General features: G+C 34.5%; 1 protein-coding gene across 2 annotated transcripts in view; it reads right to left on the bottom strand.

Annotated features, from left to right (window-relative positions):
• LOC136803413 (poly [ADP-ribose] polymerase tankyrase-like) overlaps positions 1 to 16,646 on the bottom strand; it is a 42,866-nt gene extending 26,220 nt beyond the window's left edge. The window contains exons 1-3 of one of the 2 annotated variants that reach the window (XR_010846147.1): positions 16,348 to 16,644; positions 1,568 to 1,708; positions 686 to 836 (exon numbers count right to left, since the gene is read on the bottom strand). Coding sequence is in view for 1 of the 2 variants with exons in the window: in XM_067060131.1 (XP_066916232.1) it covers positions 686 to 836; positions 1,568 to 1,638 (222 nt within the window). In the remaining variant the exon portion in view is untranslated. Of the gene's footprint in view, positions 1 to 685; positions 837 to 1,567; positions 1,709 to 16,347 lie in introns of both variants that reach the window. The other variant, XM_067060131.1, reaches the window with a different exon arrangement.
• Between the last annotated feature and the right edge of the window lie 357 nt (positions 16,647 to 17,003).

Raw genomic sequence — 17,003 nt, 5'->3', positions numbered from 1 at the left:
ACTAAAACGGGGGTAATAAATAAAGCTTTCTGATTGGTTTCAAAAGACTTTATCAAAATACGAGAAAAAAAAATCTTAGCTCCTCGCCAGAAAGTAATTTAAATGTTAGTTTCCACCTCTCAATACACCTTTTCGACCGTAGCCGCCAATTACCGCACGGGCATTTTTTTGTCCGCTTTATCCCACTAAAACCGTCCCAGTCCTTTTTTCGCACCTATAGACAATAGAAAAATGTGTCAAAAAAAGATTGGGTCTAGTTTAGGGGATAATTAAATAATTAAGTGGCACGCACCTGACCGCGCGACTACGGTCGAAAAGGTGTATAATGATGTCTCCGAGTCTTCATGATGGTTTAGAAAGTAAATCGCAATATCAACTATTGGGTTCTTCTAGAAAATTTTTGTACATGGGCGGTGGGCGGTACATCGGGGGGGGGGAGGATATATTGGATATTTTGTCCAGACGGTAGTGGAAAATCTTCAAAATTTGCCTTGTTTTAGGGGCAAACATGCTCTGAATAGGAGTGATTTTGAATGTCCGGGGGGTAAATTTCCAAAAAATGTTATATCCTCCACCCCCGTATTCAGAGCCCATTTTACATCAATGTGTTATTCTTCTTGATAACTTTAATTTTTGAGTTTCTCGAGTATTTGTTTCGAGTTTTAACTGTTTATATTGGACTTACCACTGCTTTATACTTTGCCAGTTTATTAGCCATGATACCTGACGGCTGTTGTTTTGCCATATCGAATGGTGTTTGACCTTCGTTGTTGGTCAAGTTCATTGGTGCACCGGCTTTGACCAGAATTTTCAGCATCATCTTCATGGGAGGCGTACTATGGAGAAAAAAAAATTTTTTAAGGTGAAAAGATAATTAGATGCTTTTTCTTGAAAATCGGTTAATTTTTGAGTCTCGGTTGGTCGTGATTTTCAGGCTTAAAATGTTCTTAAAACGTTCTCTTACGATGATTCCCTTATTCACTTATTGATTATTATCTAGTCTGAGGATAGGTTTGTTTTTTAACCTGTTATTCGGTTTTGGCTAAAATTTAATCTAATGTTCTTAAAGTTAAAAGAATATTGTGACAGAAAATCTTTGATATATAAGAAATGTTTTAGCTTCGTTTTGGGCTGAACCTTGTGACCACGCCCTTCAAATGAAAATTTAAAAATGAATAAAACCTCCCCAGATATTCACCCAAGGAACGCAAGTGTGCAAAATTTTAACCATTTTTGAAGTCACCAGCCTGCCCCTAAGTTTTAGGCCTCGTTTTGATACACACATTCTCAGATTCTAGCTCAACTGAAGTTGAGAATAATGATAATTTCTTTTCTGAGTCATTTTTCATTTAGATCCATCTTTTTAAAGCCTGGGATACACAGAGACGAGGTTGACTATTTCCGGCCGCCTTCGTGCTATAATTTCGAATGTATTTGTTCGAAAATCTTGTTGGATTAGATCTTTTTTTCTACTTTTTATAACTACTGTTATATTTAAGCTCCGTAAATACTGTACATAAAAAAATAAAAAGCAACAAAGAAACTCCCAAGCCATTTGGTCACTTACGTCAGAAGTTTGTACGCATGCGTGAATGTAAGAAAATCCTTTCTCATCTTGATAATCGAGGTTTGGTTCATGTTTCAATAAAAGCTCCACGGTGTATTTACAATTCAGCTTGATCGCCAACATCAATGCCATACAATCATGCTGAAAGTTAAAAAAAAGGAATACATTGGTATAAATGACATCAGGGGGGGGGAGTTCTTAGGCAAATGGAGGGTACGGTATGTGCCGCCCTTAAGGGTACCTTTTTTGGATTTCCAAAGTCCCGGAAAAATCAGAAAATCAAATTTCAGTCCCACTAAGGGTCGGAGAAATAGGAAAATATTAACTTGTTTTTAAATGGAAATATAGAAATTTGGTCAAAATTGGTCAAATTTGTCCCAATAAGGGTCATGAAATTCACAAAATTTTCCTTTGTTTTCTTTTTTATAGTCCCAGTAAGGGTCCAAGGGTCGAAAATGGGGCGGCACCCCTCCGTCAGCTCGCAACCCTAGTACCCCCCCCCGGGGAAATGGCATCCAGCTTACAACGTTTAGATTGTTGTAGAGACCTATGGTATCAGGGATATGTTATAGCGTAGCATTTGAAAAAGCCTTGTTCTATCTCTGTCCCTGACATTAAAATTTGATATGAAATTAAACTTTTTTAACCTTTAGAAGCCGCTGTCTTTTTTGAAAAAGGCCAAAAATTTCATCATTTTTTTCTGTAAATTTATTTTTTCAAAGGCAATTTCTCGACCAGGACAAATGATTCAGGTATCAACTTTGGTATCGTTGGAAAGCTCTTTCTCTAAGCTACAAAAAATAGCAGATTTTTTTTCTCTGAATCTCAAGTGGTCAGGAGTTATGACCAAAAGACTGTGTATCGGTAAAATGACCTTTTCAAAACGTATATATACGTATTCTGGCTTCTAAGGGTTAACAGAGACTCAATTTTTTTTTCTTTTTCATTCAAAATGCCTTTATCTACTTTCTCTTAGTACCAGTAGTCATTTTGGACTGTTTGGACCAGTTTTAAAGATTTAAAAAAATTTTATTAACCTTTAGAAGCCGCTGTCTTTTTTGAAAAAGGCCAAAAATTTCATCATTTTTTTCTGTAAATTTATTTTTTCAAAGGCAATTTCTCGACCAGGACAAATGATTCAGGTATCAACTTTGGTATCGTTGGAAAGCTCTTTCTCTAAGCTACAAAAAATAGCAGATTTTTTTTCTCTGAATCTCAAGTGGTCAGGAGTTATGACCAAAAGACTGTGTATCGGTAAAATGACCTTTTCAAAACGTATATATACGTATTCTGGCTTCTAAGGGTTAATTACAAATTCGTGAAATTTGGATTTCTTTTTAGCCAATGATTCTGCTGCTGCATTTATTGTTCACGATTAAAAACTTTTAATTATCAAGAGGGTCTGTAAAACATTGGTGAATGACAATTTAAATAAATGAAAAACATTGTTTTCATTAGTAAAGTTATAAGAAATTCCGTCTGTAAGATTATAAATAGCTCTTTTTCATTTGAAATACCGCGCTACATCGCAGGGTGCCGCACTTTCTAACTGATATTTTCAGGTATTTTTTCTCAGTTACGAGATTTTTAGTTTTGGAAAACGATTGATATTTACAAATCTATTTTAGCTTACAATCTGGAATTTTAGGAGCTGAAATTTAGTGATTCCATTGATTTTAACTCCTAAAATTAAAAAACCAATTTTAGTCTATACGGAAAGAATAACTAATTTAGGTGAAAACTTGACACCCAAATTTCTTTTCTAACACTGGTGAATCTATAAAATGAGCTGATTTCAAATATGTGGGTAAAGGCCACATTTTTGGTACACCTGTCCCTTCCGTTACGCTAAAAAAATTTCATCCTCAAAATTGCTTAAAACCTATTTATTTGGATGTGTATATACCTCTATGATGATAATCAAGTATGTGCTCCTCTATATTACCTTTTTGCAGAACTGTAGGACCCTAGAAGTTGTTGTGGTTGGTTTTTTTCTCATTTTCAACCAATAACTAAAAACTTGTTATTTCTACAAAAAAGAGACACTTATAAGACTAAACTTACTCTTAAAATGTTTCTACAAAGTGTTTTAACCAATTCCTAATCGTTTTTCATGAATTTACATTTTCGGGTTGGAGGGGTAGCCTAATTTGCGTAACGGAAGGGACAACTTTCAAATTTTTAATTAACATCTTTACTAGGAAAAAACTTGTTTCAAAAGATAGTTTGAATTTTAAATAGTCAAACATGATCTTTTAACCTAAAATGATAGAACTAACCAGAACTAACTATATAAAATTACAAATACTCCTAAAAATTGTAAATATTAGGTATAGAATAAGCGTAACGGAAGGGACAAATTTTCTGAAAATTGTTCAAAATTTGAATATAGCTCTGTTTTGGGCCATCCAAGCCTCATCCCAAGTTTTAGATGATCCCTAAAATTTAGGTGACCCACTGTAGGTGACCCCTGAAACCGAAAATGTGACTTGCATTTCAGTTTTTCTTTAAAATTTTATATTGAGCATTCAAAAAAGAAGACACGAAAACGCGTCCTATGGAGCCTAAGGGTTAATGAGACCCCTGGTAAAATTTGTTATGGTCATAACAACTTCGAATAACTCCTAATTGTCATTTTCAAGCATTTTGAGCAGTTTGGAGTCAAAATCAAAAATCAAAAATTTTTGGATAACCCTTTGAGCGCGCAGTAGTTTTGAAAATGTTGAATTCAGACACTCGTTTTGGTACCATTGGAAAGGTAATTTTATACTCTTTCAAAAACATTTGGTTTCTTTCCCTTTAAATAAAGTCCTAGGGAGATGGGACCCTAGCTTTAGGACTTGGTATTTTGGCTGTTTCAGGACGCGAAAACGCGTCTTATAGATCCTAAGGGTTAAGAGATAAAAAGAAGTCATTGTAGTGTAGCAAATGTGAGAACAGTCTACAATAGGTCTTTCAACAATGTAATAACTTCAGATATCTTGGCTTTGAAGAAAGAAACACTATAATGAACATCCAAGTCCCTGTAACACTCCCTTTTAAAAAAGGCGTAACGGAAGGGACATCCACAACGGAAGGGACATCAAATTTTCCAAGGAGATAACTCCCACCACATTGTTAATATAAAGTTTAAATGTACCTGCAAGTAAGAAGTCTAATGAGGATAGTAGTAAACCAAAAGGAAAAGTTTTTAAGTCGAAGACTTGAGATGCTGTTCAATTTAATGTTTGCGTAACGGAAGGGACAAAACCAAGGCACATTTCCAATGGGAAGGACTGTCAATGAAAAAACATGTCAAAAAATAGAGGATAATGGTTTGCAAATTGAATTTGGAGTAATCCCAATGGTAACTTGTGAGAATTTAACATAAACTATAGCTATTTGACAAAGATTTTCTTGAAAATGAATTTGCGTAACGGAAGGGACAAGATCAGAGTCGCAAAACATGCTTTTTAGAAAAATGCAAAACCTGAGCAACAGTGAAAAAAGTATTTACTCAAAATATTGTGAAAACTTGCTCCTACAAATATTAGGTGGACTGAAAAAAAATTGAAAGTGAATATTTTATCCCAGTTGAAGAAAAAACAATTTTGAATCTTATTTTTTTGCATTTTTCGTAGAAAAATGTGAAATTTAGACTTCTGCAGGGTCTGTAAGAGGAAAGACTGTCCTATTGCTGGCCAAACTCTGATTGTAAGGGCACTTTCTACCCCAGATCAATAATCAATTGGAAGTTTTGAAAGTTTAATGCTAGTTTTCAAGATATGAGCAGTAAAAGTCAAAAGCGTAACGGAAGGGACAGGTGTACCAAAAATGTGGCCTTTACCCATGTAATTGGTCAGCCTAAGCTGAGCATTTAAATAGGTAAAATTTTCCACCATCATCATCATAAGACGGCAAAAAAAAATAATCCGATTTTCCGATTTAACTTTGATTTCAAAACTTTCTTCCGATCGGGTTAACTTTTTGGGTACTTTTAGCGTGCGTTGTTTTTACAGATCATAATGTGGTGTTTCAAGATGGCGGCTCAAGCGATAAGTCAGATGTGATAAGTCAGTGTTGTACCAAAGTACCGGGTGACCCACGAAAAAGTTCGGACAGTTTTCGGCGTCTCGAGGCTGAACTAATGTCTCAAAGTGCTTGAAATTTTAATATGTAGAAAGTAGATATTCTAACTTAAAGTTTGAGCTATTACTTTTTAAAATTGACCCACAAGTTCCCGAGGCCTGGAAAACCCGAGTTACAAAAACTCGAGTTACAAAAACCCGAGTTACAAAAACCCGAGTTACGACGAATATGACGTCACAAGTCTCAAATTATGACGTCATAAGGGGACTTCTTAACTCGAAAAAGTTTTTTACTGTTGTTTTGTAACTCGAAATATTTTTTTCAAATTTTGCTTTAGAGTTACGTAGCTTGAAAATAAAATTCAAATTTCAATTTTCGAGTTACGTAACTCTAAAACAAATTTTAAATTTCATTTTTCGCGATACGTAACTCGAACACATAAGTTACAACATTATTTTCGAGTTATGTTAAAGCGCAACCAAGTTGGCCAAAAATTCTAAAAAGTGCTATTTTTCTTTTAGTTTGCGGAATGGGGTTTTTGATCTATAAAACTAAAAGAGGGAAGAGAAAGAGGAATAAAAATGAATGGGAACAGCAAAGAATTTAATTTTCTGTAATTTTCTTGAAACTTATATACCTCTATTTTGATGGGAATTTCTGAAGGTTTTGTTGGCTGAAGTAGACCAAAATCTAAAAGATTCGATTCAAAATACATTTTGTAGATCAGTACCACAGGCTGTCTTACAAATACAAATTACAAGCAAGATACTTTTCCAACAACTAAGTGATTTTTCTTTTTATCGTCTTTTCTTGTAGAGGAAAGGGGGGGTTTCATGGTTGACGGAGGAGCGGAATCGGCCCTTTTTTCGGACGTAGTGGCGGAATTTGGCGAAAATTTAGACGAAATTACGGAAATTGGGTTCTCTGACGGAGACGGAAAATTAGACAATTTTTGTGCGGAAAAACGGAATTTAGCAAAAAAATTTGCGGAATTTCGGAATTGGTAAAAGATATTCAAAATTTGCGGAATTTTCGACAATTTTGAATTTCAAAGGAATTTTCGGTGACGGAATTTTGGTTCAATTTAAGACGGTTTGACGGAAATTGGAGAAAAAATTGGTGGAATTGCGGAATCGGGTACCCCCTGAAACCCCCCCCCCTAGGAAAGTGTGCCATGGGATGAGTGAGATACAGTATAACAATTAAAAGTAGAAAATGTTTTAGTGTTTAGGTGAATGGGTATCTTTAAAAACGAAAAACAAATGGATACATTATCAACATACTAAACTGTAAACTTTAGGAATATATAGAAATTTATAAACATTGGTATATTTTATTACAGTTGCTAGATTGCGATTTGGTAGCAAAAGGTAAATTTTTCTCAACTGTTTTTCAAAAACTTCTTCAATCGCTGACATCTTGCACCCTTGCTCGCTATCTCACATATGTTGTTGTCTTTTTGCCAATTCTCCATGCTGTTCAACTCCAAATAGTTCCCAGGCTTCCATTCTTTTAAACATTGTTGCAAAGTTTTTGGGGCCTGGAACCTAGGTTTAACCACGTTCATTTTACTACGTAAAATTCCACAATCTATATTTATTAAATTCACATTCATTGTCCTTTCGCTAGAAACTTCGCTAGAACTTGTAGTTTCTTTACGTTTTTCACACATTTTTTTAAGAACAAACCATGAGAACAGAAAGTTTCGATGGCTAAGTTAGTAACAATAAGTTAAGAACATTCTAAGGCCTTATGGACTCAAAAACACCTAATTTCTTAGAAAATAGCAGAAAATACTTACCTAATGCTAATAGTGAAATAGGAACATTTTAAGAAAATTTTAAGGCTCAACTAAAAAAGCTAAAGATCTGAAGGCTTCGAATTTTTAAATGTTCTTATAAAAAAACACAACACATATTTCGTTGAAGAGATTCTCGATTGCGCAATGTACAGAAATAATATAATGAAAAAATTAAAACATCGAATTAAAATCATGTTTATGACGCCTGCTCTTCTGGTCTATTATGATTATTGTTTTGTATATTAGATCTTTTGACGTTGTTCTATCATTTCTGTTTTAAAATAATTTTCTATTCTAATCTGATCTATCTAAGGCCCGTAACTCGAAATAAAAATGAAGCATTTTTATTTCGAGTTAATTTTTTAACTCGGTTTTTTTATTGACCATTTTCGTCTCGAGTTAAATCAAGGAAAATAACTCGAAATCATTTATACAGCATTTTGATTTCAAGTTAAATAACTCGAAATGAAAATTTCGTCAAAATGATTTCGAGTTATATAACTCGAAATTAAAATGCCATCAAAATGATCTCGAGTTATATAACTCGAACTCAAAATGTTACAATATTGGTTTTGAGTTACGTAAATAGGGTTAGTTGTGTCTGTCAGTTAGGTACATGTCGGATGGCAAAATTGACTTTTCAAATAACAATTTCAGCCGTTTAAAACCATGTAAGCAAATGAATTTTTGCTGAGTAATCAAGCAATGTTGCGGATTTTTGGCCATTTTTTCAGCCATTTTAGGGGTTATAAACGACGAATTTTTACAATTGACCCCAGTTTCGTCATCTACTTTTTGTCATAAAATAGTCAGAATTGCCTTTCGAGAACTTTTTGAAAATCTTATTTATAGTAGAAGGCATTTTGAAAAATCACTCGATTGTTTTGGTCAAAACACTTGTTATACATACCCTTGAAAACAGTTTTTTTCAGCCAGAAACAGCTGTTTTGTCCAGTTTTTGCGCTTTTTGAAGCTCAATATCTCTAGTTAGGTACTGAAATCACCTATACTTGCAATATATCTCTAATCCTAATTTTTTGAGAGCTTTCCAAAAATTTACAACAGGTCTCTGTTTTCTCAAGCTGAAATTTTCATTAATTTGCCTGAGACCGTAATATTTGTCCGAAAATCACACCAAAGTGTCCGAAAAAAATTGAAAACATCGTAATTTCGATTTCTCTAAGGTTGAAGTTTCCAAAAATGTATAACAAGTGATTCTAACAAAACAATAGAGCGATTTCAAAAATTCGAACAAAATCCCCCCTACCAGTTAGTCACACTAGCTTCCCGCCAAAATGCGTATCAAAGATTAATGCTGCGAGAGCGCTATATCGTTTACTTGACTCTCAAGCAAAAAAAATGCGCCGCAAAACTTCTAAAGGGATTCATGAAAAAATAACCCGGCGCTTTTTAATGAAATTAACATTTTCAAAAACTACCTTAAGGGAAGAAATTTTCGCGAGAAGAAATTTTCGCGGAATTTAATTTCGCGAATGAGCCGATTTCAAAAGTTTCACGGGATTTAATTTCGCGGTTGAGGGAATTATTTGTCTACGAAAAGCCCTATTTTGCCCTAAAAAGACCAATTTTAGGGGTGATTTTTTTAATTGTGAGAATATTTGTGTTTTGCAGAATTTAATTTCGCGGTTTAGCCATTTTGGTGTGTTTCGCGGAATTTAATTTTGCGAATTATGCCCAAATTCGCGAAATTAAATTCCGCGAAAATTTCTTCTCGCGAAAATTTCTTCCCTTAAGGTATGAGAAATTGCCTAAAATTTGAGCCATAGATGAAAAAATTTGAGCCAAGCCAACCTTCAAAACTAATTTGAAGATCAACTTCCCAAGAAAAAGATCTACGGGGGAGGCGGAACCCACCTAGATCCGCGCACCACCGGATAGGCTGTTTCCCGGAAATCTTGCCGGACCTCAAACAATGACCCATTTACATGTGCGGAATCATTTTTACTTTAGCGTATAAACAAGGCCTTAAAAATCGAAGCGCTGTCTCGGGAATTGAATGACAAATTTTGGTTGGTTGATTTTGGCTGCTGCACGTTTTATTTTGTTTCAAACTTTCAAGTTTTAATTAATTGTCTTGCGAACTTGATTCAGGTAACTCTCATCCTTGTTGTGCAAATACATCCTGTAGATGACTGATGTTGTTTTTTCTGAAAGCTAGATTTCCTAGTGTGACTAACTGCCTACTATTACAGGAATTTGTATTAAAAAGTGGCGTCATCAAAAAATGCCCAAAGCAAAACCTTATCAATCGACTATGCTTTCTGCATTCTGGTGGTTCTAGAACCATTCAAGCCTAAGTACCCCCACTTAGGCAAAATGGATGCCGGGTATGTGCGAGCCATAATAAGGGTTCTTTTCAGACGCCCTCGAAAGTTCCTCAAAGGAGTACAAAAACCATTAACAAACAATTGAGTCTCTGTAAGGGTTCCAAATTTACCAAAATAAAAAAACCGACATCCTCAAAGGGTCATAAATTCTTGAATCTTAGACCAAAATTTATGAAAATTCTGGCTGAAATTTTGGAGGCACATAATCTTCGAGTTATATGATCGAGTTATATGGCTTCGAGTTATGAAATCTTCGAGTTAAGGCCCATAACTCGAAATAAAAATGAAGTATTTTTATTTCGAGTTATTTTTTTAGCTCGGTTTTTTTATTGACAATTTTCCACTCGAGTTATATAACTCGGATTTTTTATTCCAAATAATTTCATCGAGCTATATTCCTCGTTTTAACTCGAGAGAAAAATAATGTTTTTTTCCATCGAGTTAATATGTTGTTTTTAACTCGAAATTAAAATGGCAATTTTTTTCATCGAGTTATATGATGTATTTTAACTCGAAAGAAAAATGGCAAATTTTTCCATCGAGTTAATGATGACAGACTCTTTTGTCGTCGATTTCCACAGATTGTGGATGGGCTATAGCTTTCTTATAGTAGTAGAGTCAAATAAATATATAGAATAATCACACCAAGCGTGTCTATTTTTTATTTGTCAATCACCTCAGGGACAAAAACTAGACTACACTGTAAGGTTATTCGACTTGGCGAAAAATGCACTGTAAGGGTGTATTTTTCGGGAAAACCACTGCGATTTTTTAGCCCGCACATACCGTCAGTCCAAAATCCGACTACACCCCCTGGGCTTTTAGTGAGACTGCCTTTCGAAGATTCTGCCCATTTTTGGACTTTTTCTCACCCTAAGAGAAGAGAGACTAATTCCTCCCTCGAAAATTCAGCCAGAATTTTCATAAATTTTCATAAGATTCAAGAATTTATTACCCTTTGAGGGAGTCGGTTTTTTTTATTTCGGTAATTTTGGAACCCTTACAGAGACTCAATTGTTTGTTAATGGTTTTTGTACTCCTTTGAGGAGCCGGCACCCATTTTGCTTAAGTGGGGGTACTTAGGCTTTAACGGTTATAGAACCACTAGAATGCAGAAAGCATAGTTTTTGGGCATTTTTTGATGACGTCACTTTTTAATACTAATTTCTGTAAATAAGATTTTCAAAAAGTTCTCGAAAGGCAATTCTGACTATTTTATGACGAAAAGTCGATGACGAAACTGGGGTCAATTGTAAAATTTCGTCTTTTAGAACCCCTAAAATGGCTGAAAAATGGCCAAAAATCCGCAACATTGCTTGATTACTCAGCAATAATCCATTTCCTTCCATGGTTTTAAACGGCTGAAATTGTTATTCGAAAAGTCAATTTTTCCATCCGACATGTACCTAACTGACAGACGCAACTAACCCTATTTACGTAACTCGAAACCAATATTGTAACATTTTGAGTTCGAGTTATATAACTCGAGATCATTTTGATGGCATTTTAATTTCGAGTTATATAACTCGAAATCATTTTGACGAAATTTTCATTTCGAGTTATTTAACTTGAAATCAAAATGCTGTATAAATGATTTCGAGTTATTTTCCTTGATTTAACTCGACAGGAAAATGGTCAATAAAAAAACCGAGCTAAAAAAATAACTCGAAATGAAAATGCTTCATTTTTATTTCGAGTTACGGGCCTTAACTCGAAGATTTCATAACTCGAAGCCATATAACTCGATCATATAACTCGAAGATTATGTGCCTCGAAATTTTGAGGGAGGAAATAGTCTCTATTCTCTTAGGGTGAGAAAAAGTCCAAAAATGGGCAGATTCTTCGAAAGGCAGTCTCTCTAAGAGCCCAGGGAGTGTAGTCGGATTTTGGACTGACGGTATGTGCGGGCTAAAAATCGCAGTGGTTTTCCCGAAAAATACACCCTTTAAGTGCATTTTTCGTCGAATAACCTTACAGTGTAGTCTAGTTTTTGTCCATGAGGTGATTGACAAATAAAAAATAGACACGCTTGGTGTGATTATTCTATATATTTATTTGACTCTACTACTATAAGAAAGCTATAGCCCATCCACAATCTGTGGAAATCGACGACAAAAGAGCCTGTAATTATTAACTCGATGGAAAAATTTGCCTTTTTTCTTTCGAGTTAAAATACGTTATATAACTCGATGAAAATATTTGCCATTTTAATTTCGAGTTAAAAACAACATTTTAACTCGATGGAAAAAATCATTATTTTTCTCCCGAGTTAAAACGAGGAATATAACTCGATGAAATTATTTGGAATAAAAAATCCGAGTTATATAACTCGAGAGGAAAATGGTCAATAAAAAAACCGAGTTAAAAAATTAACTCGAAATAAAAATGCTTCATTTTTATTTCGAGTTACGGGCCTTAACTCGAAGATTTCATAACTCGAAGCCATATAACTCGATCATATAACTCGAAGATTATGTGCCTCATTGATTCTTCTCAAAAAAATGGTGAATTCTAGTATTTTTAGCCGACTTGTTTTCACCTAGAGATAACTCGAAAGTCCAAATAATGTACTACAATTTCGAGTTACGTATCTCGAAAAATGAAATTTAAAATTTATTTTCGAGTTACGTAACTCGAAAATTGAAATTTGAATTTTATTTTCGAGTTACGTAACACTAAAGCAAAATTTGAAAAAAATATTTCGAGCTACAAAACAACAATAAAAAACTTTTTCGAGTTAAGAAGTCCCCTTATGACGTCATAATTTGAGACTTGTGACGTCATATTCGTCGTAACTCGGGTTTTTGTAACTCGGGTTTTTGTAACTCGAGTTTTTGTAACTCGGGTTTTCCGGGCCTCACAAGTTCCCTACTTATGAGCTTTTAAAGTCAAAATTCACTTTTCGGAAAGAGCGAAATTACGTCAAAAAAGAGGTATCAAATTGTTTTATTATCAATCAATCAAGCAAGGTCGTTAAATCGTTTGAAAAGAGCATTTTAGATATTTTTATTCAATTTTAAAACTTTTTTTAGATTCTTTACTTTCACAAAATTTATTAACAAGTTATTCGTTCAGAAAAGAACCACTACCATACACTTTCTAGCATATTCCAGGCAAACCCACACTCTCTGTTCTTTCATAAGACGCGACATTTTCATAAAGAAGGCAAATTTTGCCTATTTGCAAAATATTTTTGATAAAAATATTTACAATAAATTTATATAAATCTACTTCGTTGTTAATTTACTATTTTACAAACTTTAATTAACTACAAGACTAATCAACGAGGTCGTAAAACATCAGCACACTCGAAAAACACAATGTTAAAGATAAAGAAAACAATTATAATTTGATACATCATTTTTGACGTGTTTTTGCACTTTCCGATAATTGAATTTTGACTTTAAAAGCTCATAAATGAAGAACCACTGAACCAAATTTAAAAAGTAATAGCTCAAAGTTTAAGTTAGAGCATCCTCTATCTTAAAAAAAAAGATTGAGTTTATATTATATTTATTTCAGACCCTAGCCAACGAAAACCGTCCGAACTTTTTCGTGGGTCACCCGGTATTTCCAAAGTAAATCTGTTGCAAGCTTCAATTTTTGTCATTTATTTTTTTAACTTGGCAAATCAAACACATGATTTTCATCAAGGGGGTTCTTTTTCTACATCTTTTGAAGGTTTAAAGCCGTTTGCTCAAGTTTTTGTTTATGTTGAATTTTCTGATACTTTTTATTGCTGCTTTTTAATAGTTTTTGCAATAAAAACATATTTTTCTTGTTTACCTCTAGGGGGGATTGATGGTGTTATAATGTTATTGGAATTTGATAAAGTTTACAAAAGTACAGCTACTGTCTAAATTTGATAAAGACTGGATGTAATCGTGCTCTTTTGGACTTGGACGTGTTTGATAAGGCGAATCGCAAAAAATTGTTTGGTTCCTGTCATTTCTATTTTAAAAAGTGGGATTCGTTCGGTCGAAAATATTTTTCTGTTAAGAAGCAGCTACATCTTGTTGAAAGGGAATCCGTGTGGGCTGATCCGAATTTTAAAATTGAGAAACCGTGGATAAACTGGTTTTCGGTTTACTCTCCATTAGCATGCGGCTCTCTACTTCGATTTGAAAACTTGTAAGCACAGAGCGTGCATTGGTCGACAGTGGAAATCCAGCAAAGCAGCGGAAAAGCTTTCCGACTCTCCAACTCTACCTGCTGACTGTAGATCAGGGTCGGTCAGATGACGGGAACCAAATGATGACATCACATCTCCTATTATTGGACTTGCAAAATTATGACAAATGGTCTTTGGAATTTGATCAATTATATTAATATTAATATATACAGTTCTTGTTGAAATTGATCAAACTATTTTTCACGCAGTTCCGGACGCAGATTGTGTTTTTCTAACTTTTTCTAACCTAGGTGCACGTTTTGACTGAATGATGGAATGGAATGAATGGCGATAACAGTTTATACATATCTCTTATCAGACTTGCAGAAAGCGGGCTGCAGAAAGTTATGAAAAATGGTTTCTAGAATTTAATGAATTATACCGCCAAGTTACACAACATGCACACTCGTCACAACTTGCACAGCCATAACAAACAGATCCATCTGGTCTTCATTTAACATTGTTTAAAAAGTTTAAAAAACACTGCCAGTGCTTGGCACAGAAGAGAGGACTCCCAGTTGAAATTAATTGCTACTCCGCTGCCCTGTTGAATTTATTTATTATGGTCGTGTGTTTATTCCGCCAAGGAGGTAAAGCGATCGCCCAAATTCATAGACCAATCAAAAGCGAGTTTAAAGCAAAATGGGGGGAAAATGAGCTTCCCCGCATAGTTATGAATTTTAAGTTTTGCTTTCGATTATCATTTGCGACCAGCAAAGTCTTCAAGATGGTTGTGTGCATGTTGTGTAACTTGACGGTACTAAACTACAAAATTTATTTACGCAGACTGGATGCAAATTGTGTTTTTCAAGATTTTGTGATTTTGCTTCAAGTGCAAAGTAGGACAATGATCAGTCACATTTTTGGACCTACCTGGAGGTCCTATAAATTAACCTGTGTTAACAATTTTTTCAACAGTTCTGGACGCAAATTATGTTTTTCTGACCTTGCCAAATTTTGGCTTTGACTGAATAGCAGTCAGTTTTTACGTACCTCATTGGCCTTGCAGACAACTGACAAATGGTTCTGTAATTTAACCAAGTCTACCAAAATACAGTTCCTGTTGAAATGTTATAAATATGAACTACGTTTTTGATGCAAATTGTGTTTTTCTGGAGTTTGCGCTTTGTGACTTAAAGTTTGTAGCTTGTTAGTTTAAAGTGTTATTGGAGTTTTATCAAGTAAAACAAAAAGTACAGTTTCTATGTATATTTGATGGATATTTTTATTTTGGTTCTGACGTTTTGGCAATTTCCTTATTCATTTCTAGTATTACACTTTGGTCAGATATGGATATTGTCTACATCCAACAGAAAAAATGTATCATAACTGACTGGAATGAAATTAACAAAAAGTTTAATTACACTATGTTTCTCTTTTATTTTATAGTAATGAACTATAGCTTAATTGTTTGATGTCATAGAAACAGTGCTACAATGCTAAAGAGAAGTATACTATGAGCTTCTCGTGAGGGGTTGGAGGAGCTGTCAGGCTTGTTTTAAATAACTTTAAATCAAGTTATCAAATGTTTCACATTTTGTACATTATTCAACATTTTTAGTCTACTCTGTTTCAGTACATCTCTTACATCTGTTAACCCACTTATTAAAGCTATCTAGCTAAGCTCTATTGGCTGACCTTTATTCTTATTTGCATTGAGGGGACCAAAGTGCCCGAAATTTCCAGTTGAAAATAATCAAATTATATATGTGCATAATTTTTTGAGAATTCTAAAGAATCCAATCAAGCATGAGAAAATATGCAATTAAAATACGATAAGAACAAAGAAATGACATTATCATTGCACACGTGCAATTGAATTCCCATTGCAACTAAGGGACCCCTTACAGACACGCTTTATTTTGAGGAAAAAAGCATGAATTCATTCTATCTGATAATAATTATTCTATGCTTTTGTATTCAAAAGCAAAAAATTATTAAATTCGAAAAATTTTCTTATTAAAAACAACAAAAAACGTGGAGTGCGCACTAAAGAGTCTCATATATATATTTTTATGTGACAATAGGCAGCACGACAATAAATTTATTTTGGGAGCAACAGGAGACATTAACCACCTATTCTAATCCGTAAACCCAATTGACTTTTCCCGAAAGAAATTATTATTCAAAGAAAATTTGAATATGAGGAGTGGAGGATATAACATTTTTTGGAAAATTACCCCCGAACATGGTGACTTTTGACCCCCGGACAGCAGGTCTAACTCCCGGACAAGCATTGGTTGACCCCTGGACACTCAAAATTACCCTTAAACAGAGAAAGTTTACTCCCCGGACAAGGCAAATTTTGTAGATTTTTCACTACCCCTGGACACTATATCCTCCATCCCCATATACGAACATTTTTTGGAAGAGCCCAATTAATCAAACTTACCTCAGCGTCACCGGCAACAAAATCAACGTCAGCACCATGCTCTAAAATATATTCCAAACAACCGACTTCCTCATTATTCCTTTCCCACGTATAATACTGCGTCTCGTTTTAAGACACATTCATTGATCAACGTTGTCGCCTCACCCTTTTCATTTCTGAAAGCCACATTCAAAATAGCTTTCAGATCTTCAATCAGTAACCTAAAGTATAAGAAACATAGATATCTTATATAAAACAGAGAGCTACTCTGTATTTCCCAAGCAACGGTCGGTAAAGCAAAATAATGTGCCATCTTTGCTGAAAGTAATGTCACCCTAGGTCACAGTTCGGTACCGGCAATTTGTTCAACCAAGCAAAAAACCCTGAATGGCGCGAAGCGACGAGGCGAAAGATAGGCTCGATGGATTGCCGGCACCAAACTATGGACTACTTATCAAAGATGGCGGATTATTTTGATTCAAATAGGGACGGAGTAGCTCTATCTAGTGTTTTATACTAGGTCACAGTGTGGATCTAAACCACACTGAAACGACCGCCTTCCATCACACATCACGCTCGCGAAAGAAGAGCGCGCGCACATTATTAACGCCTACATGTCATCTCCAGTACATTTTAGATTATTCATTGAAAACAGATTACAATATAGTCATTTTTCA

The sequence above is a fragment of the Clytia hemisphaerica genome, unplaced genomic scaffold (genome assembly GCF_902728285.1).
Source record: "Clytia hemisphaerica strain Z4C2 unplaced genomic scaffold, Clytia hemisphaerica genome assembly, whole genome shotgun sequence".
Lineage (NCBI taxonomy): Eukaryota > Metazoa > Cnidaria > Hydrozoa > Leptothecata > Clytiidae > Clytia > Clytia hemisphaerica.
Note: the sequence above shows the minus strand (reverse complement) of the source record. Positions and strands in the feature narration are given on the sequence as shown.